The sequence below is a fragment of the Arachis duranensis genome, chromosome 2, assembly GCF_000817695.3.
Source record: "Arachis duranensis cultivar V14167 chromosome 2, aradu.V14167.gnm2.J7QH, whole genome shotgun sequence".
Classification (NCBI taxonomy): domain Eukaryota; kingdom Viridiplantae; phylum Streptophyta; class Magnoliopsida; order Fabales; family Fabaceae; genus Arachis; species Arachis duranensis.
The window spans coordinates 89,216,413-89,242,678 of record NC_029773.3 but is presented as its reverse complement, the minus strand read 5'-3'; the positions used below and the strand labels follow the sequence as shown (position 1 = coordinate 89,242,678).

Below are 26,266 nucleotides of genomic sequence, written 5' to 3'. Positions count from 1 at the left end.
CACCAAAAGCCATGGCCCATATACATCCAATAAAATCAGTGTTTCTTCGAACTTTTTTCGCAACCAAGCAGTCGGAGGTAGTACTCAAGCAAGCCTCAGTACAGCCAGAGCTAGCAACGCCACAGCTCAAAAGTAAACGAAATCATAAATACTATTAATAACATCACATTCATCCCAAATTAAACAATTGTTGTGAGAATTGAATTACAAAGGAATTCTTTAAAAAATTCAACCCAATTCTTTCAGTGTGAAGTTTCCAAATCCACAAAATACAGTTGGAAGTATCATGTCTTCTTAATTCTTAAACCATAAATACATCCAAGGAAAACCTAAGCAAAACATGAATAAAAGATGTTAAAATGGAAATAACTCTAGATGAGCTTTGGCTTCTTTGACACAGGAGAGAGAGGATCCTTTGACTCTATCCAAAGAAATTCCTTAATTTCATCTATAAATGGGTACATGTCTCTCAGTATAAAAGGTCTTTCCAAATAATCTACCATGGAATAGACATTTCTCCTCATTACATTAACAGTTAAGAAATTATGAACCTTTTTATGAGCAGGACTGTTAATGTAATCCATATCAATAGCATCCTCCATGATAGATAAATGAAATATAGAAACACAAATTAATGGACATCTATGATTATGATGCTCCTCTAGAAAGCCAATTAACATGGCACAAACCATGTTGTTATCAAGGTAGACGAAAGTCGGACATGCAGCATAAAATGCAGGTTGGATGCCCTCAAAACAACCCTCGATTGGCTGAACAAATCGAACACCTCTTTTGTTCACAAGCAAGGCATGTAAGGTTGCTTTATACCCATTTTTCCATTCACCAAAATGATCGGATCTTTCAATGTCAGAAGTAGAGAGATGAAGACTATAATCCCCGCGGACTGCAACAAAAACATAAGGACTAGATTTCAATTCAATTATAAGTTTCACTGCTGAAAATATCCTTAATGATCTAACAAAACTCAATTCAATTAAACTGTGTACTTTAACCAACTATCCGAGGCCAAGCAGATAAAAATTTCAATTCAATTCAATTCCGTATCGATTGTAGTATGTTTATGGTGAGAAAAATAACTTTTGATCCACCGTATAAAAAAGATAAATAAATTAGAGAAACAAACAAACGAATTAAGTCATTATGATTGAAATTGCTGACAATGATACCTGGAAGAGGCAGTGTAATGGGACGGTGGTAGCGATGTCTGCCCTGAACAGTAAATCTGAAAGATTCTATGAATGCATCAGCTCCCCCCTGTATAGTCCATGTCCCACCTCCCAAGAATGGATCAAAGGAATAGAAGAGCACGCTTTCCAACTCTCCAACATTGGGTGAAGAAGTTTTGCTGTTTAATTCCATAAATGCATCATCTGTCATATCTCCAACACTGGGTGAAGAAGTTTTGCTCTTTAATTCCATAGATCCATCATTTCTCATATAAATGGTTTGAAAATATATTTTTTCATCATACACAAAATGATTTGTTTCAACTACATCAGGAATACTGAGGCCCAAGTCAGGAGGAGACGGTAGAGGTTGCCAGACACGTGTTTGTGAGGGCAGAACCCAGAAGGAATCCGATGATACTCGAGGCTTCATGGGATCGAACTGGATGAAATAATAATCCCCCTTAATTTTTTCGTAGTCGAACACCATCTTGGCGTAGCACATTGGTGGTTTAGAGATTGAGTCCACCTCCTTGAACGTTAACTGCTTCTGCTTCTGTTTCTCATTATCTTCTTCCAGATGAAGTTGGAATGTTTTGAACGAAGGAGGACCGAAACGAGAGTCGGCGTAAGGACGATTTTGAAGACCTCCGACGAGATAGAAGTTGGAGTCGAACTCCACAAGCTGCATGCAGAAAGCCGGAAGATCAGCCTTGAAAGCAGCTGGAATCGGAGGAAGAGAAGCCCAAGTCAGCACCGCCTGGTCCTCCAACTCCTTGGGCGGAGAAAGCAAATCGGAGACGTCGATTCCATCTTGTGTATATAGCAATGCATTGGCTAGCGTTAAACTCTTAATAAATAGAGTATCACTACGTTGTTAAACTTGGCAGGAGTTTCCGAATACGCGGGTACCCGACCCGTTCATACCCAGATGAAAATGGTAATAACTTGACCCAAGTTGGGACAGATTTTGCTCAAGACAGGGTATATGGTCGGGTTTATGGTGTACCCGCCCCGAATATATACATATAAACACTTTTTAGGAATTAGGATTTGCCTCACATCACAGATGATTCATAGCTTCAGTCTATACTCTATATTCATGCAAGATAAACTCAGTCATCCTCACCCAAAATTTTCTTCTTTTCGACTTCTTCACAAAAAAACCGCATAGCTCGTGTCATGTTGTTGCTGAGTCCATTGCCGCCTACTTATTCACAACTCCCATCTTCCTTCACAGCTAGGACGGACCCACGTTTAATATAGAGGGGGCATTTGCCCCCACAATTTTTTTTTAAAAAAATAATACTTATTAATTTTTTAAAAATTGTTTAAGATAAAAAAATATTATCTATGTATTAATATACTGTAATTATTTTGGTTAATTTATTTATACTATAAAAATAATAATAAATAGATTTGACAATTAAATATGAGATAATAAAAAGAAAAATAATTGTTTAAAAATATATATAAAAAAATAATATTTAGTCATGTTAAAAATAAAAAAAAGTCCTTAAAAATATTTTTTTGTTATTTTAAATATTATACTATGTGCATGAAATTATATTTTTATTATTTAAATATTATAATAATGATTATGTGTATATTTCTAGTTCTTATCAATATGTATTAGATAATTTTAATTTTAAATTTTGAATATATCTAAACCAATTTAGATTAGTCAAGTGATCAATTTAGTCATCCGCTTAAGTAAGTATTGAGGGTTCGAATTCTGTCTCGTATGTATAGCAAATCGTTCCCAGCCAATTGTAGATTTTTAAATGAAATTCAAATTCATGACGGATTTGTCCTTAACTTGTTGAGTATTGTGGGAAGAAAAAAAAAAAAAACATCTATACCTGAATTTTTCTAGGTCCGTCACTGTTCACAGCTTATGTCATCATCGCTGCTCATCCCGTTACCGTCGCTGTTGAGCCCGTCGCCACCTTTCTCCTGCCGAGTTCCTTTTCTCTATAGGTAAATTCCCCCCCTCTCTCTCTCTCATTGTGAGTATATTAAATTCTTCTCTTTTTCTTCCACAGAATCATCACTTAGTCACCTTTGCTATGAGCCCGAACGTTACTGCTGTTGCAGTTTTATCTGAGTCTGTCATCAAATAAAATAGAATTTTTATTCAAGTTAAAAATAGACATGCATGAGATCATTTTTGCATGTAATTTTTTAAATTTTCTCATCCAAATTTGATCTATGTGGTTGAGTATTTTAGTATGGGATCATCGTGATTTTGTTGAAGTCTGTCACCGAATAAAATAAAATTTTTATTCAAGTTAAAAATAGACATGCATGAGATCATTTTTGCATGTAATCTCTGAATTTTCTCATCCAAATTTGATCTATGTGGTTGAGTATTTTAGTATGGGATCATCGTAGTTTTGTTGTGACACTAATGTGATAAAAATTTCGATAATTTCATAACTAATATATGAGATAGACCAGATTATGAAAGTAATAAGAGAAATAACATTCAGATTTGTGTGTAAAATTTATAAGAAGTTATCTCAGGAAAATATATAATTATAACCCAAGTACGTAGAAAATTGTTAGAAAATTATTATTTCTTAATATATTAATTATAATAGTAAATTAAGTAATTTCACATTAAATGACTTATACAACGGTGATCTCATTTATTGTCATAAATGTTAAATTAAATAAGTCATTATTACTTTTGATTTAGATAAATGAGATTAAAATCATAGATATTATTTTATTTGAGTTTTAGGGTTTATTGAGTGTCACACTCAAATATAAATAATGACTTTAGAATTTTGGTCTCCAACACATCAAACTCGCATTTGTAACTCTTTTCCCACAGTAAAATTAAGATTCAGCCCTATCAAAAATACATAAGATTTTAGTTGACGAAGATCAAAGAACCACAAGAGCCAAACTCTCTAATCTCAATCATACTCTCAAATAAAGAGACGTTTCCACGCTCTTAGTTATATTTTTTAATGAGTTAATATGAATGATTTTGAGGTTGAGAAATCCTAAAATTTTTAGATAAAATAAAAATTTTATTCAATCAAATGATAATAAATAATTTTATTGAATTAAATTATATTAAAGTGATCATTGGATGATAAAGAATGCTAGAAAAATAAATAAATAATATTTTAAGAGTATAGAAATATTAAATTGTCATTTCAATTTACTTTTTTAATCAACGATAATAAATATCTTAAATTAATTAAATTTTTACAAAAATTATACACCTAAAACTATTTCATTTTTTCAAAAATCTTTTGATAATACAATGGTTCAATGAGAGGTTGACTATTGAAAATTGAGTATAATATTTTTAAATTCGTATTTTCAATAAAAAAATATACTTAGTTCTATCCATCCTAGATAATTCTATATTCACTATTACTTATCCATCTAAATAATTCTAACATTAATAGAATATTATTTTAGATGAAAAATTTTAAAATATATTTTTCTATTTCAAAAATTAATATTCATATTTAACTTAGAATTTGTAATATGACAAAAAATATTATATTTTTTAGTTAAAAAATTAAAGTAAAATATCTATAAATATATTTTCGTACTTTAGCTTTAGATTTTTCAAAAAAATTTGGCAAGTTAATGGAATCAAATCATATTTCTATAACATATATAAGAATGTATATTACACATAAATAAAAAAAATTAGGTATAGTAAGAACAAATACATAAATTAAAATAAAATTTAGAAAAATAAGAACCAATAAAATATTGAAGGAAATAAATATAAATAGAAGAGAAATAAAATTATTAGATGAAAGAGAAATAATTTAATAAATTTTATGTGTATATAAAAGAAGAATAAAAAGAAGATATACATATAGTGCTTTATTTAATTTAGCAAAATTTATGAGAATAAACACATAGAATAAGAGAATAAAAAATGATAATAAAAAGAAGCTAAACATCTGAATTAATATCAAAAAATAAAAAATAATAAAAAAATGATAATCTATCATAATCTTAATCTTTTAATATAATTAATTAATAATAATATAATTAGTCTACCATAATCAATTTTGTTACTCACTTTAATCTTATTATTCATTTATTGTATCTAAAAAAGTATATAATGTCACACTTATTTTTAAAAAGATGAAACTCTTCAAATACACGGTATAATATATAATTTAAGAACAATAAAATAAAAATATCTAGAATTTTATAATAGGATTTGAAAATTTCAATGACGATAATACAAAGTAAATCGACCAAATGAATTCAATAGTTATCCTTTGCACATCTTATTTAAATTTGAATCTTAAAATTTACTTTTATCTTTTTTTCTAATATCAATTATTTTTGACAAAAAATAGAGAAAAAATTTATTAGACAAAAAAATATCCGATCAAAAAATTATTATAAGGAGATTTATAATTAGAGAAGAAAAGAATAAAAATATTAATAATAATTAAGAAAAAGAAACGAAGCTTGTATTAAAGAATGTTAGAAAAGAAATAATAAAGTTCATATTAATAATAATAATGCTGAGAAATGATGTTGCTGCTTTAGACTTTTAACCTTCGTCTTTGACCATCTTTTTTTCTGTTCTTTGCTTTTTTTTTTAAATTATCAAGTCATAAAAAAATAAAGAACAATTCAAGAAAACGAAAACAGTAAGATCGAAAACAGTAAGATCAATAGTAACTATACAAATCAAAATACATAAGAGGAAAATAAACTATTATATGATAGAATTAACATGAGTATATTTCATCATTAAATAAACAAAGTTAATGCACAACAAAATTATATGTAAAGAGAAAAAAAGAAAAAAGAGTTAAAATATCCAAAGTGATAAAAAGATTATTTTATAGAAGACTATAAAATAATGAACTTCTAACTAAATTAAACTGTACTTATTATTATTAGAGAGGGTAAGAGAGAGCAGTAGAGAAAAGGTTTGTGTGTATTCAAGTTGTGTAAAATGATACAATATAAAAGGGTATTTATAGGTGCTAAGAGAATCGAAATAATAAAGACGTAATATCCTATAATAAATACTCAGATATGTTAAATAATGCTAATTGATCCTAATTATACTCTAACAATTATATTTTGATATACATAATATTAAATTGTGCGATACTTAAATATCTATTCAAATTAATTAGTTGATATAATTAATTTATTATAACGAATTAACTTTAATGAGTTAAACAAAATAAAGCAGAAGCATGTTACGTTGATTCTATCATTAAAGGTAAAAATTTGATTTTTATATAATAGAATAGATAGAATAGATAATATAATAGACGGCGAGAAAGAGAAAGATAAACATTTTAGATCCTAAGTTATTTCATTTGGATGAAACACTCTCTGGAGCATGCCACGTCAGCTCTATCATTAAGTGCAGACATCCGATTTTTATATAATAGAATAAGGGGCCTGCTACACATACAAGTAAAAAGGCCATACAAGTTTTACAAGTTATCAACCCAAACTTCATTAACACGCGCATTAACTCATTTTGAATGGAGCGTAACTACACGCGCCCCACTCAAACGGTTCCTCTTCGTCTTCTTCTTCTTCTTCTTCTTCTTCTTCTCTTCTTCTTCTTCTTCTTCTTCTTCTTCTTCTTCTTCTTCGTCTTCGTCTTCGTCTTCTTCCTCTTCCTCTTCCTCTTCCTCTTCCTTTTCCTCTTCTTATTCTTCTTCTTCTTCTTCTTCTTCTTCGTTTTTTTTCGATTTTCATGGTTTCTGAAATTCTTCTTCTTCTTCTTGCTGCACGTTCTTCTTCCTCTTCCTCTTCTTCTTCTCCTTTTCTTTCGTTTATGCACGTTCTTCTTCCTCGTTTTCCTCTTCTTCTTCTTCTTCTTCTTCATTTACGTCTTTTCTCTCTGTTTTCTCGTTTTTTTTCGATTTTTCATGGTAAAATCGTTTTTGAAGAAGAAGAAGCAGCAGAAGATGAGGAGGAGAAAGAGAAAGAGTTCTGAATTATGCATAGAATGTACTTCAACGAATTTTGGGTGTATTTTCTTAAATCCTTTGGGTGTATTTTCTGTAACTCTTTGGGTGTATTCCTATAATTGTTTGGGTGAATTCTTGTAACCATTTGGGTGTATTTTCTGTAATCCTTTGGATGTATTTCTGTAATCATTTGGGTGTATTTGAGTGATATCTAACTGATATCTATGGGTGTATCTGACTCATATCTATGGGTGTATCTTACTGATATCTATGGGTGTATTTTTCATTTCAGAAAAAATGGCAAGCATTACAGAAATACACCCAAACGATTACATAAAATACACCCAAGAGATTACAGAAATACACCCAAACGGTTACAGGAATTCACCACACCCAAAATCATGCATAATTCAGAAATCTTTCTCTTTCTCCTCCTCATCTTCTGCTACTTCTTCTTCTTCAAAAATGATTTCAGAGCTTGATGTCAAAAAACAATAGAAATCGAGAATAACGAAAAAAGAAAACAGAGAGAAAAGCACGTAAATGAAGAAAGAGAAAGAGAAGGCAAGAAACAAAAGAAAAGAAGAAGAAACAAGAGAAGGATGGAGTGGGTGGTGATAGTTCTGAACGGATTGAAGAGAAAAAGAATTAGGATTCTACTTTATGAATTTAAAAAATGTTTGGGATAAAATATAAAAAATTATTATTATTATTATTAACCTCCATATGCGTATATTTATAAATTATGTTTTGTGCATATTAAAAAAGTTCAAAAGACTTGAGCTTATTATAATTAGACTCAATCTTTTTGTGCTTTTGCAATTTTGCTACAAAAACTTTTATTTAATTTAGAGCCGTTATTTGTCTCATTGCTCTTGCGCGTACAGAGCCATTTACATTTGACCTTGAGAAATATTTGAGGGTTTTTAGTTTTTTTCCAACCCTGAAAAGTAAACGGGTCGTTCTTCGAATAGAAAAAAAAAAACATGACCATGTATGGATTAGAAAAATGGGCCGGATCACCGATTTTGATGAAAATTGGACAAGTCGAATTGGTTTTTACTCGGTCAAATGCTTAAACAGTCTAAAGAATGGCAAACCCAACTAGATGACTGAGTGACTGGATTTCCAATCGAGCCAAACCGAATTTTAATTTAACGTCATTAATTATCTGGTTGCCCTCGCACATCGACAGCCACTACATTTGGCTTTGAGTAACATTTGAATATTGAGACCAATATTTGGATATTTTCATTTTCAATAAATTTTAATTCTAAATCAGTATTTGTTTTTTATTTTGTTAGAGAAATTAATTATTTTGTCAAATTTCGGTGAAATATTAGATAAATAAATATTTATTCATATTTAATAAAACATATATTTTAAGGCTTATTTGAAATTAATGTGCTTTAAGACTGAACGTGAGATTTAGATGCTTTCACAGTGAGTCATTCGAATTTCTTGTAAACAAGTGAAGAATGGTACTTACAAAAAACTCCGATACTTAAGTTAGCAAAGATTTATGTAAGTTTTTTTTGTAGATCGAGTTTAAAATATTAATAAAGATGTCAATGTATTTATAAAATTGAAATTAAATTAATTAATATTTTAATGACCGATTTGAATAGAAAATAAAAATTCATGAATTATTCTGAGCTTTTACTCAACTTAAAAATATTCTAAAAACTAATGTATGTACTGTATCATTAATATTTTATAAATTAATGTCCCTATTTTGAAATGACAAAAAAATTATTTTACATAAAAAGAACAATATCTCAAATCAGTGCTTAAGAAAATTTTAATCAGACACTTATACCCTCAATAAATTTTAATCATCAAATTAGTTTTTAAATTTTTATTGTGCTAGATAAATCAATTTTAACATTAAATTATTTATCTATATAAAGAGACTAATTTGAGAAATTTTTAAAAAAAATCTAAAAACTGTCATGTCTTTTATTAAATAATAACAATGATTAATTTGTCTAATTTTTTTATTAAAATTCAACATAGAGATTGATATGTTTGATAAAATAAAAAGTTAGAGACTAATTTAGTAATAAAAATTTGTTGAAGATTAAATTATTTGACTAAAAATTATTCGGAAACTATTTTAGAATATTACTTGAAAAAAAAACACGTTCCATTAATGCTCAAATTTATACTAACTTCCAAATGAGCACAAACCTGCATTGGTTGAAGTATAAGGGAAAAAAATGACCCAAATAAAAAAATCAGCTCCAGTGTAATAGAAATGTACACAAGTTTCAGTTAATATGTATTCATCTATTCTAGTCTATATATATTTCTATGATAGAGATCATAGACATTATATTAATGGCTATAACAGATCTTATTGACACTCAATATAATATTGTAGTGTGTAGAGACTAAAGAATGAATCGCGTCAACTCAATTGTATTTGGCTATAATATAGCTATTTAGATGCTTGATTTGAGTAATGTAAGATATCTGCAGTATATAGCTGCATAAATTTGATAGAGGATATGTAGTTTCTAAGAGGATTTCTTCTCTCAGTTTTTAACGATTGGTAATTTCCAGCATTATTTATTTAGATAATTTGGCTAGAGAGGAATGATCGAATATTTAATAATCATGGTTCAAGAGTCATGGAAATAATCAACAAATCCTTCATGTTCTCTGACGAATGGCTTGGTGGTACTATCTCTGGTTGTCGATGGCAATGCCGAAGATAACGAGAGGTTGATACCACTATTGGGGTTGATAGCAACGTGTGTAATTTGCTTTTAATTTCTGTTCTTGACTCTTGTTGCTCCACTATGTTGTGTAATTCAAAAAAAAAATCCCAGCATTATCTTACTGGTAAATCCACCAACCATTCAGTTATTCAATCAATACCAACATTCCATTGAGCCTAGTCACAAACACAATGCCTATTTTTCGCTCCTTGTGAAGCAATCTTCAAAACTTCTTGTTAGCATTCATATATAGGCATCAATAATTTCTAGAATCTACATAAGAACAATACTTCCTGCCAGTTAAGAAAATACGATATCCACGGAAAATCTCAACTAATGTTTAAGAAACATTAAATATAACAATATGAACATTTACCAAAATTCCAATTAAACGCACACACATGACACCCATATCATTACACTATATTCATGCTTATAAAGTAATGCTTGCTTCTATATTCTATTGAAAGGTTAAAACATTTGGGGAAAAATTTTGCTTGCATCAGCAAAACACGAATCCCACACTTGAAAATTGTAGACATTCATTTGGTTTACATAACAATAATTAACTAATGTCAGAGTTTGATAACCTAAAACATATTCATCTCACTTTAATTCACTGTCACACTATAAATATTCAAGTCATCAATCTATGTCAAAAAGGCATGCTTATTAAATGATTGTTCCGGCGAATAGCAGATGAAGTTACTCTTATTATAATTTGTGACAATACAAGTAACAAAAACTATTTGTACCGAATTAAGCTATCTAATTTAGTAGCCAGCATTATCACTGGGAAAACATAGATCATTAACCTGATTAGTAAATTTCAATGACAATCTCTCTACTGCAAAGCAATATAAGACAACAAATAAATCTGAAACAATGCCATTGATATAACACAAAACTTCATTTATTAAGTATGATTATATTTATACGCAATTTATTTTATGAAATAATCAAAGAGCTATAGTATTATGTATCTTTTTCTAATTCCTCTATCTCTCACTAATGAGACTTTCTTTGCATGCAAAATTTAAAATTTCATATGGCAAACTACACTTTGTTTTGCTGCCACAATCTCAAGCAATTACTATATTCGTAGCTTGAATAATTGAATCTATGCAATAACCATAGCCAAGTGCTGATCAAGCCAAAACATTCACAATCTCAATGCTTGAAAGTAACTAAGATTGCTCAGCTTTGCTATCACTTCACCAAAAGCCATGGCCCATATACATCCAATAAAATCAGTGTTTCTTCGAACTTTTTTCGCAACCAAGCAGTCGGAGGTAGTACTCAAGCAAGCCTCAGTACAGCCAGAGCTAGCAACGCCACAGCTCAAAAGTAAACGAAATCATAAATACTATTAATAACATCACATTCATCCCAAATTAAACAATTGTTGTGAGAATTGAATTACAAAGGAATTCTTTAAAAAATTCAACCCAATTCTTTCAGTGTGAAGTTTCCAAATCCACAAAATACAGTTGGAAGTATCATGTCTTCTTAATTCTTAAACCATAAATACATCCAAGGAAAACCTAAGTAAAACATGAATAAAAGATGTTAAAATGGAAATAACTCTAGATGAGCTTTGGCTTCTTTGACACAGGAGAGAGAGGATCCTTTGACTCTTTCCAAAGAAATTCCTTAATTTCATCTATCAATGGGTACACGTCTCTCAGTATTAAATGTGTTTCCAAATAATCTACCATGGAATAGACATTTCTCCTCATTACATTAACAGTTAAGAAATTATGAACCTTTTTAGGAACAGGACTGTTAATGTAATCCATATCAATAGCATCCTCCATGATAGATAAATGAAATATAGAAACACAAATTAATGGACATCTACGTTTATGATGCTCATCTAGAAAGCCAATTAACATGGCACAAACCATGTTGTTACCAAGGTAGACGAGAGTCGGACATGCAGCATAAAATGCAGGTTGGATGCCCTCAAAACAACCCTCGATTGGCTGAACAAATCGAACACCTCTTTTGTTCACAAGCAAGGCATGTAAGGTTGCTTTATACCCATTTTTCCATTCACCAAAATGATCGGATCTTTCAATGTCAGAAGTAGAGAGATGAAGACTATAATCCCTGCGGACTGCAACAAAAAACATAAGGACTAGATTTCAATTCAATTAAATTGTGTACTTTAACCAACTATCCGAGGCCAAGCAGATAAAAATTTCAATTCAATTCAATTCCATATCGATTGTAGTATGTTTATGGTGAGAAAAATAACTCTTGATCCACCATATAAAAAAGATAAATAAAGTAGAGAAACAAACAAACAAATTAAGTCATTATGATTGAAATTGCTGACAATGATACCTGGAAGAGGCAGTGTAATGGGACGGTGGAAGCGCTGTCTGCCCTGAACAGTAAATCTGAAAGATTCTATGAATGCATCAGCTCCCCCCTGTATAGTCCATGTCCCACCTCCCAAGGATGTATCAAAGGAATAGAAGAGCACGCTTTCAAACTGTCCAACATTGGGTGAAGGAGTTTTGCTCTTTAATTCCATAAATTCCATAAATGCATCATCTGTCATATAAATGGTTTGAAAATATATTCTTTCACCATACACAAAATGATTTGTTTCAAATACATCATAAACATCGAGGCCCAAGTCGGGAGGAGACGGTAGAGATTGCCAGTCATGTGTTTGTGAGCGCAGAACCCAGAAGGAATCCTTTGATATTTTAGGCATCATGGGATCGAACTGGATGAAATAATAATCCCCCTTAATTTTTTCGTAGTCGAACACCCTCTTGGCGTAGCGAATTGGTGGTTCATGGATTAAGTCCACCTCCTTGAACGTTAACTGCTTCTGCTTCTGTTTCTCATTATCTTCGTCCAGACGAAGTTCGAATGTTTTGACCGAAGGAGGACCGATACGAGCATCGCCGGTAGGACGATTTTGAAGACCTCCGAGGAGATAGAAGTTGGAGTCGAACTCCACAAGCTGCACGCAGAAAGCCGGAAGATCAGCCTTGAAAGCAGCTGGAATCGGAGGAAGAGAAGCCCAAGTCAGCACCGCCTGGTCCTCCAACTCCTTGGGCGGAGAAAGCAAATCGCAGACGTCGATTCCATAAAACTTGTCTAGCGTCTTGAAACACACGTATGGCATCTCTTTCCGTTCCTCCGTCACCACCTTCTTTATATACAAACCATCAATTTTAGGCTTTTCAAGTAGTGCATGCTCAGTTATGTGGTTTAAAAATAACATTCATTATTTTAATTTCCCCTGGAGTTAAAAGTAGAATTATATTGCTATATTAAACTATTAGGGTTCTATATATTAAAGATAAAATAACCTAAAATTACTATAACATTTTAGAGTTGAGACAATATTTAAAAAATGTTGTTTAAAAATTGATAAAAAAATTGCCTTTGATCTATAATAACATTTTGAGACTTGAGACAGCGTTTTTGGAGACCTTGCTGATGCGGCCATTGCCTTAGGTCAAGGCAAGGTTTTTTGCAGGCAACTCTTGAACTGTGTTTTAGGCAACACTTTACACCTGTTCTTTTAACTGTCATGCTGCTTCAGCTACTAGCAAAAAACGTTGCCTCTTCTTAGTATACACGCTAAAATGTTGCCTATTAATTTGACTTAGCTACCTACTAAAGTGTTATCTGTCAGATTGATATGAAACCTTTGGGAACGTTGTTTATTCTTCTAATTATGCAACCCATATAAATGTTGCCTCTAAACTAAATATGCAACTATTGAAAGATAAAAATAAGAGTTGTTTTTGTAGTGAAAATACAAAAGAGACATGTATAATCATTTAATTATTAAATAAATTTGTACACAATAAAATAAAAAAAGAGATAAATCCTCAGCCGAAATTCTTAAGAATTATAGGGACTTGAGACAAGGCATAGTTACCCAAATAAATAAATAAATAAAACTCCTACAATTGTGATTGATGTTGTGTAACTTTTACGGGTTTGTTTGAGTAATTCACTTCCTTTAGCAAGTAGCTCTTGGCTGCAGACGCCTAGAAAATTTTCTCCATTAAGAATCTCCCCACCATCACTTGTGCTGGTATTGTTGCTATTATTGTTATTAGTAATTGTAGTACCTTTGCCACAAATTCCAATCATTCCCTGCCTTTCTCTAATGGTGTCACTGCAGCAATGTTCCATACCTCTTTCAATGCTCTTGCCTTCAGGGTAGCTGCTCCTCTTAGAGTTACAAACATTAATAATTAAGATCATGGTCATCATTACTATCTCTTAGTGTCACACTACCCATGCCAACATGAACACAAGACACATTTTGTCCTATGAAGCAGCTTATTGACAATTCAACTATACTCTTGTTGATTCTTGACAGTGTCATCAAGGAGTGCTACCTGTTGCAGCTGCAGTGATAAGTGTAGTGATATCATCTTAAGAGCTGACATTGACAGCTGAGCTAACCACAGAAGCTAGGTGATCTCTCTCAGCCCCTATTGCCTCAGTAGCCTCGACGCACTGCACGACCACCAATGTGGCTGTAGAGGCCACAGCCACGCTAGTCTTGGCCATCCTCTCATCCTTGCTTGGTGTAGATGAAGCAGCCATTGCAGCCGGGATGGCTGCCACAGCAGAAGCCACTGCAGCTCTGAGATGGTAGCATGCAGTTGAGCATTGTGAGTTCTTGTTTCTTCTTTCTTCTTCTCCCTCCTGTCTCCCTGGCCATGCTGGTAAGTCTGTGCAAATATCTAGCACAACAACTGCAAATTCAATATTACAAAGAATTTAGTATCTATTTATGATCAGGATTATCCCTATATACAAGGAAAACAATTATGTGATTTGTGAAGTCAAAGGTAGCTTACTCTTTTTCTTTTTGGTAATGGTTCCTGCAACATGTCTGCTCTTCATTTTCACTTTTTCAGCATCACCTGAAGTTTTTACAAACCATGATGAACTAATACAGATAAAGAATTTCATCATCTGGTGTGAATTCTTGAAAGGAAAAAAAAATTACCTGCCTATACATATAGCAAATTATTGTCTCTTGAAAACTTTACAATGACCAGACAGAAAAAAGAAAGTAAAGACACAATAATTAATTAATCAATTAATTAGAATTATGAAGTTTGATAAGATATATGATAAAGAAAGGCGTTGAATGAATGCCTACGATGCAATGAGTATGGAAAAATGCCGATAAACTAAAGCACCGAGCATGGAGAAGCAGAGTTTATAGATAGGAATTTATCAATGTAAAAAATGGAGAGAAAAAAAATCTCTACTGCACACAACACATCACTAATTGGCTTGCTTTATTTTCTTGAAAGTTCAAAGTATAAAAGTTTGGACCACTAACATGAATTCAAGTATACTGAGAGTTGAAGAACTTGTCAAGAAACTCTCTTGAACTTTGCTAAATCTATCAACCTCTTCCTCCTCCCTGAAGAAGTAAGTTTAGTTACGCAGAGAAAAAAAAAAGTGAAGGTAATTGGAAGCATTGTGAAAAACCTAGCAGTAAATTGATTGAACTGGAAGCTTTCTCAGCCAACCCCAACACCTACAATAACTATGAATCTAATGTTAATTAAATTTTTCAAGCACTAAAATTGACATCATTTAGTGATTAAAGCATAGGCCGGCGAATACACAATAAAAATAAAACATTGCAGTGATTAATAGGATCATAATTAATTAAACAGTAATTTCTCATAAAAGAAGAAAAATTTTCATTACCAAAATTTCTCGTCAACTTCAGCCATAACAAAGCTGAGTAAAGTAAGGAGCCTATCTGTGATGGAAAGAGCACGAGCACCACGGGGGAGCAGAGCATATCAGCACCCAGCCAGGGGCTAAGCAAAACGTCGCAAGTAGAAGAAGACGAGCAAATTGGAATCGAGCAGAGAAAAGTTCAGAAGCTCAAAATGCAGAGCGACTAACACAACGGCGATGCGAGTGGCGACGAGCACGAAGGCGCACGAGCAGCAACAAGCACGACGGCGCGCGAGCAGAGACGAGCATGACGGCGCGCGAGCAGAGAGGAAGACAACTTCAGAAGCAACGATGAGAAAATGCAAAGCAGTGACGAGCACGATGGCGATTCACCCGACGAAAGAACCACAAACCAAATTATATCTGAAACAAATTTCCATAGTGCAGAATGAAAAATCATTAGGTACACCCAACAAATGCTTTCTATACACCCAAAAGACACCCAATATACACCTCTGCGGCAGATTCATAAAAATACATTATTTTAGCATCATAAACAGGGACAGTTTGTTACTTGTTTGTATTGTAAGTGGTGTCAAATGAAATAACATCTCCGAAATACACAAAGGCAGCTCTACTTCTTGCATCGGCCCAAAAAGCCAGCTTAATCGATTGATCCTCCTCGAGTTCAAACTCAAAAAAGAAATTTTGATTCTTCTCTTTCATTCGTAATAAATATTTCCCGAATTCTTTTGCATCTTCTTGTTCGGAAACATTCCGTACTTCCCTGGTAATGTAATTCCTCATATCCTTTTCAATAAAATTTAACTCACGATGACCACCGGCAGCCGCAACAAATGATTGGTAAGTTTTACTTGGTCTAATACCAGCCTTCTCGTTATTCTCTATTGTACGATGAATGGACATGCTTAGTTCCTTGTGCTGTTTGAGCATCTCTGCTTTACTTGGACAGCAAGGGTGTGAATGATCCAGCACAACCTTTGAAATGATCCAAGCACTAACATCCTTCAATGTGTGTATATAAATTCTTGCAGGACAGTTTAAACCGGCTGTCAGATTTGTCTTCTCGGTTGGAGATATTTTAGATTTCCATTTTCCCTCTCTGCTACATGTAATCAATTGATTCTTAATCTCATTTTCCTTCCTATTTGTGCTCCGAACTCTTGTAGAAAAACCTGCAACCTTGGCGTAGTTCCTGTAAAATTTTCTAGCATCTTCAAGGGTGGTAAAGGTCATTCCAACCTTCGGAACAAACTGGTCATCAACAACAGAGAGAGGCTGCATAATACACCATGTCAAAAACTATAAATACACCCAATCATTGCTAATATAATACACCCAAACGGCACCAACTCAACTAAAATGACAATAAAAGCCCTAAGCTGTAAACACACATGCTGCAGAATACACCATCACAAAAACTAAAAACACACCCAATCATTTCTGATATAATACACCCGAACGACAACAACTCAGCTAAAATAACAGAAAAAGTCATTACTGTAAATACACCCACACTACCGAAACAAATACACCAAAAAAAGTTCTGATCTACACCCGAGCATCTGCTATAAATTCTAAATAATCAATCAAAACTAATACATTACATTCAATCCACAGATTTATGTTGACGCGTTAGTCTCACAATCAATGTTCATGAATTATTCAGCTACACAATGCTATACAAATTACTGCAACAAAATTCAGAGTAAACGTATGTAAATCAAACCTCAAGAACTTCGTTAGATTCAAATTCATAATCCACTTTGCCCTGATTCAGCTGAGAATCTGAGGTTGAATCATCCATTATCTTCAAAATGAATCCAAACTTTGATTTCAGTAAACAAAAATCGATAGAAAATGAAGCTGGAGTTAGAAAGAGAAAAGAACGAAAAGAAGAAGAACGAAGAAAGAAACAAATCTAGAAATAAGGAGAGAAGAACGAGAAGAAGAAGAACCAGAAGAAGAGCAAAGAAGAAAACAAATCTTTTAAATTTGGTAGTTATATATACGCGGGATCTTTATATAGCGCGTGTATTGGACGTAGGGCTTGCAGCGCGTTTGGGGGGTTTATTGGTTAATGAACTTGTAAAGCATACAAGCCCTAATGGCTTGTATGCAGAGCTTTTCTATTTTGATATATGTCATTCTGATAAAACTCGCCCCAACAACACCTACTTTAACTCATTTATTGTTTGAGAAGGATTGCATTATTTTTGCAGGGGCAGAGAAGGAGGAGATTTACCAGCTAATTCAGATTCTCAACACTTACACGACTGTCTCAGAAAAAATGTAGAGAAATCTAGCATCACTTTTGGTAAGCACGTCCCAATCAAGATAAGAGTGAACATTGAGGAGATCCTAAGTATTCCAATGTGGGATAGTCCAGGAAAATACTTAGGACTCCCAGCCCACTAGGGTAAATCTTAAGTATTCCAAGTGAACACAAACATTCTAACTTTTTTCTTTCATTTTATAGTTATCACCATTTGGCCATTGGGCATTGAGGGAAGAAGGGAAGAGATAACTTAATATCCGGTACTAATAGTTATATAATACATAAAGGAAGAAATAAATCAAAATACACTAGAGGAATAGAGAAAACTGCTCACCAGATACCAATGAACTTCTTTACTCATGGATAACATTAAAGCAGAATCTTGTATCCATGAACGAGCATCATTGTGTTTAAGAAAATGTTGCTCTGCCTAAAATGAAAACTGCAAAACAGGTTCCATGTTAATTGCAAAGGGCTGAATGAGAAAGGAAAATTCTGTAATCATTGATGCTTCATAATATTGTGTCTACTTACCGTTTCTTCAACTATTACTCCTCTTAAACCACTGAACTCACAGTGAATTAGGGTTTCAGAGCTAACTCTCCCAGAAATGCTAACAACCAAGGGTAAGATTTCTGCATCTAACAGTTGTGCTGGAAAGCGAGGAAATCCGAAGCAAGGTCACAAATCACAAGAGCACATATTGCATCACTAATTACGAAGTAGCAAGTAAAAATGCACATCAACTCTACATTAATAAGAAGTATCATTACAGGTAATTTACTAAAAGAAACAAGTATTATAAAGAGTAAATTAATGATAAATATGATATCACAGACACCAATATCATAGATAATGTCTGAAGCATACAACAAAATGTCGTTACCAAAATGGTTATAATAAAAATTTGCATGTTGCAACAAAAAAGCTCAGCAAAAATGGCGTGAACATAGGAAGAAAATGGATGATGAACAAAGAAGCCATACAAGGCCAATGTTCAATCTAGCCAGCAACAACTGCTTTCCAGCCATATGCAAAACCAAAATCCCTAGAAGCTACAATTAGGAAAACTAATCTAGGTTAAGAAAGATGACACAAGTAACAAAAACAATTTTATACCGAATTAAACTATCCAATTCAGTAGCCAGCATTATCACTGTGGAAACACAGATTAATCATTAATCTGATCAGTATTTTCTTTTACCCAGTTTCAGTGACAATCTCTCTAGTGCATAGCAACACAGGGCAACAATAAATCTGAAACAATGCCAGTGATATAACACAACTTCATTTATCAAGCATGATTATATTTATACGCAATTTATTGTATGAAATAATAAAAAAAACAAACAATCTCTACATGCACAACAATTTGAATATCAGTTACTCATATCATACACTTCAAAACAACAAAAATAAATGCAATTAAAAAACTTGCATATCTACATAAGAAGAATTGAACTTTCAGTGTCAGGGGGTCCAGAAGGGAAAAGCAAACATACCCAGCTCCTTCAATTGATTGACCCTTGTTACAGATTTAAAAAGCTCAGCATCCCTGCAAAAAAATTAAAATTGAAAAATAAAATAAAACTATATATATGTTATAAGAGTGCCATTTATTATCATTACAATGCACAAATGTTTACATCTTAGATCTAAGTTTGGATTGAAATTAAGGGGAAAAGAAAACAAATAGTCAGAAAATCAGCCACCTGCCACTGCTTCTGCCAAGGAGGTATAGAGCAGCTGCACTCAAACAGCAACTTATTCCACCCCATGGAATCATCGTCATCAAAGCTTTCTACTTTTTCAAAAAAAAAAAACACTAGCTATGATAAAAGGCTAGAGTCATTAGCAGAAACTCCAGAACCAAACCAATCGGAAAATTAAATTAGAAAATGATTTGAATTGCAATGAGGAAATAATGCGGCGATCGTAGAGAAAATCACAAAAAAGGGTTTTTTTGCAGCTGAGAAAGTGAAGAGAAAAACAGAAAAACGAAGGTGGCACAGTGGTGGGTTTGTGTTTGGGAAAGTTTCTTACTTTATTGGATTACACAAAAGAGAAAAGGGGAAGAAACTGAAAACTAAAATTTGGGTGCTTGAGAAAAAGTAAAGGAAAAAGAGAATTTGATGCAATGAGTGGAAGTGAAGAGAAAGGAAACGAGGTATGGTGCGTGTGTGTGGAGTTGTTGGCACGGTTTTTTTGTGGCCAATGCATCCACGATTTTGTGCTTTGCTTAATTCTTCGAGTGAACTACCACCCCGGTCCCTAACCATTTCGCACAATGACAAAGCAATCCCTGACGAATATTGTAATCCACTTTGGTCCCTGTCCCATATCTCTGTCACACAAGCCGGTCCTTGAGGGTGAATCTCCGGCAAGAATGAACGGAAGCTGGCTGACGTGGATGATTGAAATGGTCAGGGGGTTAGTTGTCTGAATCCACGTCAACATAAAACGTGGTCATTTTGAGGGGAGGTGCCAAAAACATTTATTTCACACTGTGCCATTCCATAAAAACCCTTCATTTACCTTTCAGAATTACCAGTAAACCCTAGGAGAGAATGTTTTTTACCTTCGTAACCATTGTTTACCTTGGGAAGTTAGAGAGTCGTGTTGACGTTGTTACTGGGGTGGGCATTGACGAAGCTGACATCGTTGTCGTTGACGGAAATCTGACGGTGCTTGAAGGAGCTGACTGACTGTGCTTGTGACGGTGTAGGTAAGCCCCTTTCTCCATGGATCTCTTTGTGTCTTGTGCTTTATGTGGTCCTATTAACTCACTCTGACATACCACCATTGAGCTTTACAACTCACTTGTGGTCTTGAATAAAGAAAACATGAAACCTGATTAAAAAATGTCTAACGTGATTAATCAGGGTTGATTATGTATTATTTTAAGCACACATTAGAGAAAGTTAGAAACATATTCCACTAATTTTGACCGTGGTGAATTTAGGAAAAATTGATTATGAGATTGTAATGCATGTTTATTTTTTGTAGATGTCTGAATATTTAATTATTCCGGTGTTTCATCATGGGGGAGATTTCAGAATGATTCTGAGGAAGGTGGATCCAGTTGAGAAAGAAATGCACCCGAACAAGGCAAAGAAGACTTTTGAAGTCACATGCAGTAAGTGTGGCCAAATTGGGCATTATTACAAGACCTGCAAAAATAAAGCTAAGGACCCAAACTGGACATCCATGACCAAGAAAGAGAGAAGGACTGCTAAATTGCATATTGTAGTCACCAATGTCCCCAGCCAGAGCACACCACAGGTATCTTAGGGTTCAATTTGCCATATTATAGACATGGTCAGGGTCTTAAGTGTCTGCTATTTTAATGGTTAGGGTTCGATTTGTCTTACTTAACTATTGGTTATCCATTTCATTAGGATCAGCCATAACAGGGCACTAGTGCAGCTGCACCTCAAAGTGATCCTTTGATAAATATTCTTTTCACCCACAGTCCTATTGGTAATTTTTGTTATCTGACTGCAAAGTTCTTGGTGTAGGCAAAATCAAAGAAAAATAAGAAAAAGTAACCTAAAGCGATTGGAAGGTCTAATCCTACACTTACTCAAGATCATGTGGATGAGATACCCCTCTCACAAACTGCACCACAAGCCGAAGAGGTGTGTGAATATATAACTTGTCTTTATTCAATATTTTCTTAATACGTAACTGTCTTCTTTTATTGTTTCAGCCTGCATCAGATTCAATCAACTTGAATCACAGGCCACCACAACATCCCATTTTTACTGAACAGGTGAACCAATTGCAAAGGAGGAAGCACCCTATTGTAAGGCCCCCAGTGCCTCCCACATCTGCTCCACCCATGGTTAACCAATCTGCTCAACCAGCAATGGGGTCAGGCCTTCTGCTCCACCAACGATTAACCAATTTTCTCAACCAATAATGGGGATCAGGCCTTCTTTTCCACCAACACCAAATAGTATATCCACGGAGACAATGCACACAGCAAGTTCTGGTACTACTTCAAGGCTTTTCATGTTTATTCCAACTCCTGGGTTCATCCCACCAAGAAAGAAATAATCTATGTAGGGATATGACAAACTCATTTCATATGTTTTGTGTGTTACTTTGGTATTATCTGCCAATGTTATTTTGGCTTTGTTTTGGCAATTTTATGCCATAAGTAGAAAACTGATAAATTATGTGTTATCTCGCTTTTGTAAAGGGTTATATGCTGCCCCTGAATATTGTTGCTACATTTTCAGAACTTTTTTTGTGTTGCTTCTTCAGTGCATGAACCTATTATATTATATGAATTGTGTTTGCTTTTTGTAAGTCTATTCTTATCTTCATATGTCCACAATAATAATAATAATATTAAACAATATATGTGTTTGATTATCTCCAAACAAAATATCATAAGAAGATAACAATCTTAACATCAATTCACATAGTCATCCTCTAACTTAATGTCCTAACACAGTTTGAAACTATAATTCCATAGAAAAATGCAATAACTGCTGCAATACTAAAACACCTATGGTCACTCTGCACATGTTTGCATCTCTTAACTTCCAGTTCTAAAGCATGTACTGTATGCTCTAGCTCCTTCACTTTTCCACCAAGCATCTTAGCTGCAGCCACGTCCTGATCTTTGGGTTACTTTCCAATATCAAAACCGAACGATTTCGAGCCTTCAAAATTGAACAACGCCACAAAATCATCAAGCCACACAAAGTATTTGCAGTGTGACCGTGAACTCTGTAGTATTTACAGGTAATGGTAAGAACATGTTACCAGAGGTCATATCAAACAAACTTAATTAAAAATTTAAATCACCTTAAAGTTGGGACATCCATAAAATAACCTATTAGGGTTAAGCTCCATCGAAGATAGGAACAGAATTGCATGAGTTCCACAATAGCACTGTGGAGCATTGAACCTCTTCTTCTTTATCGTCTTCTGCAGTCCAACACTTCCAGTAGAGCCAGTTGTTGCACTCCTGCTTTTGTTGTTGACTGCGTCTCTTCCAATTTCATGAACAGACGTTGAAGTGAGCTCCCTCATGCTGCTCATGGCGACTTAGGGCTTCACAAATTAGTCAGAAGGAGGGGGACGAATACCCACAACGAATAAGAACTCACCTCCCCTCAAAACGACCACATTATATGTTGACGTGGATTCGGACAACTAACCCCTGACCATTTCAATTGTCCACGTCTGCATCAATCGTCCACATCAGCCAGCTCACACACGCTCACCATGACAGCTCAGCATTTTCCGTTCATTATTGCCGGAGATTCACCCTCAAAGACCAGCTTGTGTGACGGAGGTATGGGACAGGGACCGAAGTGGATTACAATATTCGTCAAGGGCTGCTTTGTCATTGTGCGAAATGGTCAGGGGTCGGGTTGGTAGTTCACTCTAATTCTTCTTTCTTATCCTCTTAAATCCAAACGTAGATCTACACATATGTGACAATCCCCCCAACTTGAAGTATAAAAAGAAAACTTCGATATTGAATTAGAATTTTTTTCCTTTCAAAATGCTGTTGTGTTAAATTGGTCTTGGCTTAACTGTAGATAGGCTCACTTTAGCATTTTAGTGTTAGTTTCTATTTTTTCGACCTACCGTCCTTACGGTCTGACCTTAAATGGTGCCCCCACTGTAGGTATGGCACAACTTTCTCTTCCAGGACCCCGTGTTAACAGATACATCTGGGTCACCTCTGACATGAAGGGTACTCCTTCACAAATAACCTTAGAGGAGCTCACGGAGTTCCGCTTTCGTGACCAGCTATGTGGGGGAGGTGACGAGGAGGGGCGTTACGAGGTGTTTGTTCCCGCTGCCCACGAGCGCATATGCCAACTTAACCTTAACACTCCCCGAATAGCCGACTGGATTTGGATGTACAAGGCGATGTTCACCATTCTGGAGATTCGTATCCCCTTCTCCCCCTTCAAATGTCACTTTTTAATCGGTGCGACGTGGCTTCGTTGCAGCTGCATCTGAACAATTGGGCAACCATCCGGTGTTTCGAGATGGTCTGCGAGTATGAGGACCTGCCGGCTTCTGTGGCGGTGTTCTTATGGTTGTTTGTCTTGACTAACCCTTCCAAGGAGGGAAGACATAAGAAGGGGTTTATGTCATTCCGGGCTGTTCAGGGCAGATTAATTTTTGAGGTGTTTAAAGACTCATTTTATGGCTTTAAAGATAAGTTCTTTAAGGTCCGACCTACCGAAGGTCACCATCCTTTCAGATTAACTCTGGAAGGGGAGCGACGGATTCCGACTTACTGGAGTTTCGGAGCCGGGTCCAATGCTTTTACGAAGGTTACGTACAAGGGCTTTACTCAGTGAGATAAGAACATTGCTGATGTGTTGCTGGCCATTTTTAACAAAAACAATATTAACTCTCATCTTTTAATGAGTGATCGGGAGATGGGTAGAGGTTATATAGGTGAGTGGTCGACTGGCTGTGTTGCCGTTTCTCCTCTACTCCCTCTTCTCTTTCTATCTCTCTCTTTTTTTTACCGAGCTAACGGGTTGTTGTGTATTGCAGTGGACATGGCTGCTGGGCACACTGGACTTAAGGATTTAATGTCCCAATTTCTTCCTGGCCACAGCGAGGTTCGCTTTACGACCCAGTCTACAGAGCATCCGTCCTCCCCGAACGCCAAAGCACAATCAGTTCCTCCCCCTCCCCCTCCAGGGCCCGTTGGTCCCGTCGTAATGAGCGGTCCAAGTGGTAGCGGGGTAGTGCCTCCAGAGGCAGAGCTGGCCGGAAAGAGTCCCGATGTTGCGATTGTCGACAATCCTCGCAAGAGGAAACCGGCCTCTAGTCCTGAGGGGTCCCTCACTGTTATGGAAAAAAATTTTGATGCTGGGGGTTTCATTTATTTCCAGCTCATGCCTGACATTAATGAATTATTTCATGATGGGGACCAAGGCGCTCAGGCCAAGTGGATCTACTGATGCATGCTGAGGGCCGCAACTATTGCTAGGAGAGCAAAACGTATTTTGACTCAGTCTGGGGCTCTGGACGAGAAGTATTTTCAGTCGCTTCAAGAAGTTGAGAAGCTGAAGTCGGAGGTCGGGATCTTAAAAGAGAAGTTAGCCGACTCGGAGGGGAAGCTGAAGACCTCCGACGAGGCGGTCGCCTGGCTTACCAACCGGGAAATGAAGTTGGAGTCTGAGCTCAACACTGCTCGTGGTGAAACTTCTGCAACCCAAACCAAGATTACTGCTTTGGAGGCCAAGCTTGAGGAGGCCGAGAGGTCGGCAAAGAGCGCCAAGGATGAGGTAGCCGGGCTGAAAGGAGAGGTCACTGGTTTGAAGAAGAAAAATAAAGACATCGTGAAGATGGCAAGGGAGGTGATTAATGGAACCGAGGAGGCGATTAAGGCCCAGGTCAAGCTGCTATCTCCCCTAATAAATTGCTACATATATAAAATTAAAAAGTTTGAGTGTTTAATATTTATAATTAATTATTAATATATTTAAATATATTTCTATCACTATTATTATAGTAGATTTATTTTAACTAAGAGTTTATTATTTATAAATAGTTTCTTGTGGGACTATAGATACTCTATTTATCACTTAATTGTAAAATTTACTCTGTTGTCTTTTTTCTTTTTTCGATATAGGTCTTGATTCTAACCTTGTTTCATCAATTTCGCTCTAATTTTACTTGAGTTGGTAAGTCCTTTATAATTCAAAGACTTGATGTTCTATATAAATAGCTTGAAAGTTATTTAGATTTGTTAAACTGCTTTATGTAACACAGACAAAAGTCGATTTTAGTGACTTGAGTATACTGTTTTGTAAATATTTTAATAGATAAAATTAATAAATCATGTTTTAATTTGTTATAAATATTAAAGTCGATTTTTTTTTAAATATGTTAAATATGTTTTAAATATGATATGAGGATGTGTTACCTTTTAGTATGATAAAAAATTCTATTTATTTTTATTTTCTGTAATATCGATTTTTGAGAATTGCTTAAAAAGATTTTTTTTAAGCGTCAGTCATGACTAGATGAGTCGTGACACTTAAATTTTAAGATTAATCTTAAAAAATTATTTTAATATTTTAGGTATTAATAATAAAGATATTTTAGTCGTTTTAATATAAAATTCAAATTCTTATTTTCTAATACAATCAAACAACCTTAATCAATATTATAACAATATTTTAGTCATTATTGCTAAATGGCCATTTTGGTCTCTTATAATAAATTCTGTGAGTATTTTTTCTTTTTAAAATCAATTTTAAATTTTAATTCCTCGTATAATTAAACAAACTTAAATTGAAAATAATATTTTAGTCTTTTAGAATTAATTATAAAATATTATTTTTATCAAAATATTGAAAATGGTACTTTAATTCTTTTGCAAAATTATTCAAAAAAATATGTTAATATTTTCATAATAAA

At 34.2% G+C, this 26,266-nt stretch overlaps 3 protein-coding genes across 3 annotated transcripts; all 3 read right to left on the bottom strand.

Annotated features, from left to right (window-relative positions):
* Positions 1 to 199: 199 nt before the first annotated feature.
* On the bottom strand, positions 200 to 14,103 carry LOC107475903 (uncharacterized). The gene is made up of 4 exons (XM_021135961.2): positions 13,795 to 14,103; positions 12,799 to 13,054; positions 1,188 to 1,835; positions 200 to 904 (listed from the first exon to the last, which is right to left on the bottom strand). The coding sequence occupies exons 1-4, from the start codon at positions 14,101 to 14,103 to the stop codon at positions 372 to 374; spliced, it is 1,746 nt and encodes a 581-aa protein (XP_020991620.2). The 3' UTR covers positions 200 to 371.
* LOC107475906 (VAN3-binding protein-like) lies at positions 13,829 to 16,356 on the bottom strand. Its single transcript, XM_052257967.1, has 5 exons — positions 16,124 to 16,356; positions 15,963 to 15,972; positions 14,855 to 14,858; positions 14,703 to 14,768; positions 13,829 to 14,597 (listed from the first exon to the last, which is right to left on the bottom strand). The coding sequence occupies exons 1-5, from the start codon at positions 16,354 to 16,356 to the stop codon at positions 14,272 to 14,274; spliced, it is 639 nt and encodes a 212-aa protein (XP_052113927.1). The 3' UTR covers positions 13,829 to 14,271.
* Positions 16,357 to 17,324: 968 nt separating this feature from the next.
* Positions 17,325 to 19,792, bottom strand: LOC107475904 (E3 ubiquitin-protein ligase SP1-like). The gene is made up of 6 exons (XM_016095574.3): positions 19,561 to 19,792; positions 19,351 to 19,403; positions 18,383 to 18,501; positions 18,183 to 18,278; positions 17,843 to 17,931; positions 17,325 to 17,358 (listed from the first exon to the last, which is right to left on the bottom strand). The coding sequence occupies exons 1-6, from the start codon at positions 19,638 to 19,640 to the stop codon at positions 17,325 to 17,327; spliced, it is 471 nt and encodes a 156-aa protein (XP_015951060.2). The 5' UTR covers positions 19,641 to 19,792.
* Between the last annotated feature and the right edge of the window lie 6,474 nt (positions 19,793 to 26,266).

Excerpts from the sequence above, each read along its gene's own strand:
- LOC107475903 (XM_021135961.2), bottom strand. The coding sequence starts at position 14,103 with ATGACCATGATCTTAATTATTAATGTTTGTAACTCTAAGAGGAGCAGC. Across the intron at positions 13,055-13,794 it reads ACACAACATCAATCACAATT|CCTAAAATTGATGGTTTGTA; the intron begins GTAGGAGTTTTA and ends CTACTTGAAAAG. Across the intron at positions 905-1,187 it reads CATTACACTGCCTCTTCCAG|TCCGCGGGGATTATAGTCTT; the intron begins GTATCATTGTCA and ends TTTTTGTTGCAG.
- LOC107475906 (XM_052257967.1), bottom strand. The coding sequence starts at position 16,356 with ATGAGGAATTACATTACCAGGGAAGTACGGAATGTTTCCGAACAAGAA. Across the intron at positions 14,598-14,702 it reads CATTACCAAAAAGAAAAAGA|TTGTTGTGCTAGATATTTGC; the intron begins GTAAGCTACCTT and ends TTGAATTTGCAG.
- LOC107475904 (XM_016095574.3), bottom strand. The coding sequence starts at position 19,640 with ATGACGATGATTCCATGGGGTGGAATAAGTTGCTGTTTGAGTGCAGCT. Across the intron at positions 17,932-18,182 it reads AAGAAGTTCATTGGTATCTG|GATCTCCTCAATGTTCACTC; the intron begins GTGAGCAGTTTT and ends TGGAATACTTAG. Across the intron at positions 17,359-17,842 it reads ATTTTTTCTGAGACAGTCGT|ATTCTCAGCTGAATCAGGGC; the intron begins GTAAGTGTTGAG and ends ATTCAACCTCAG.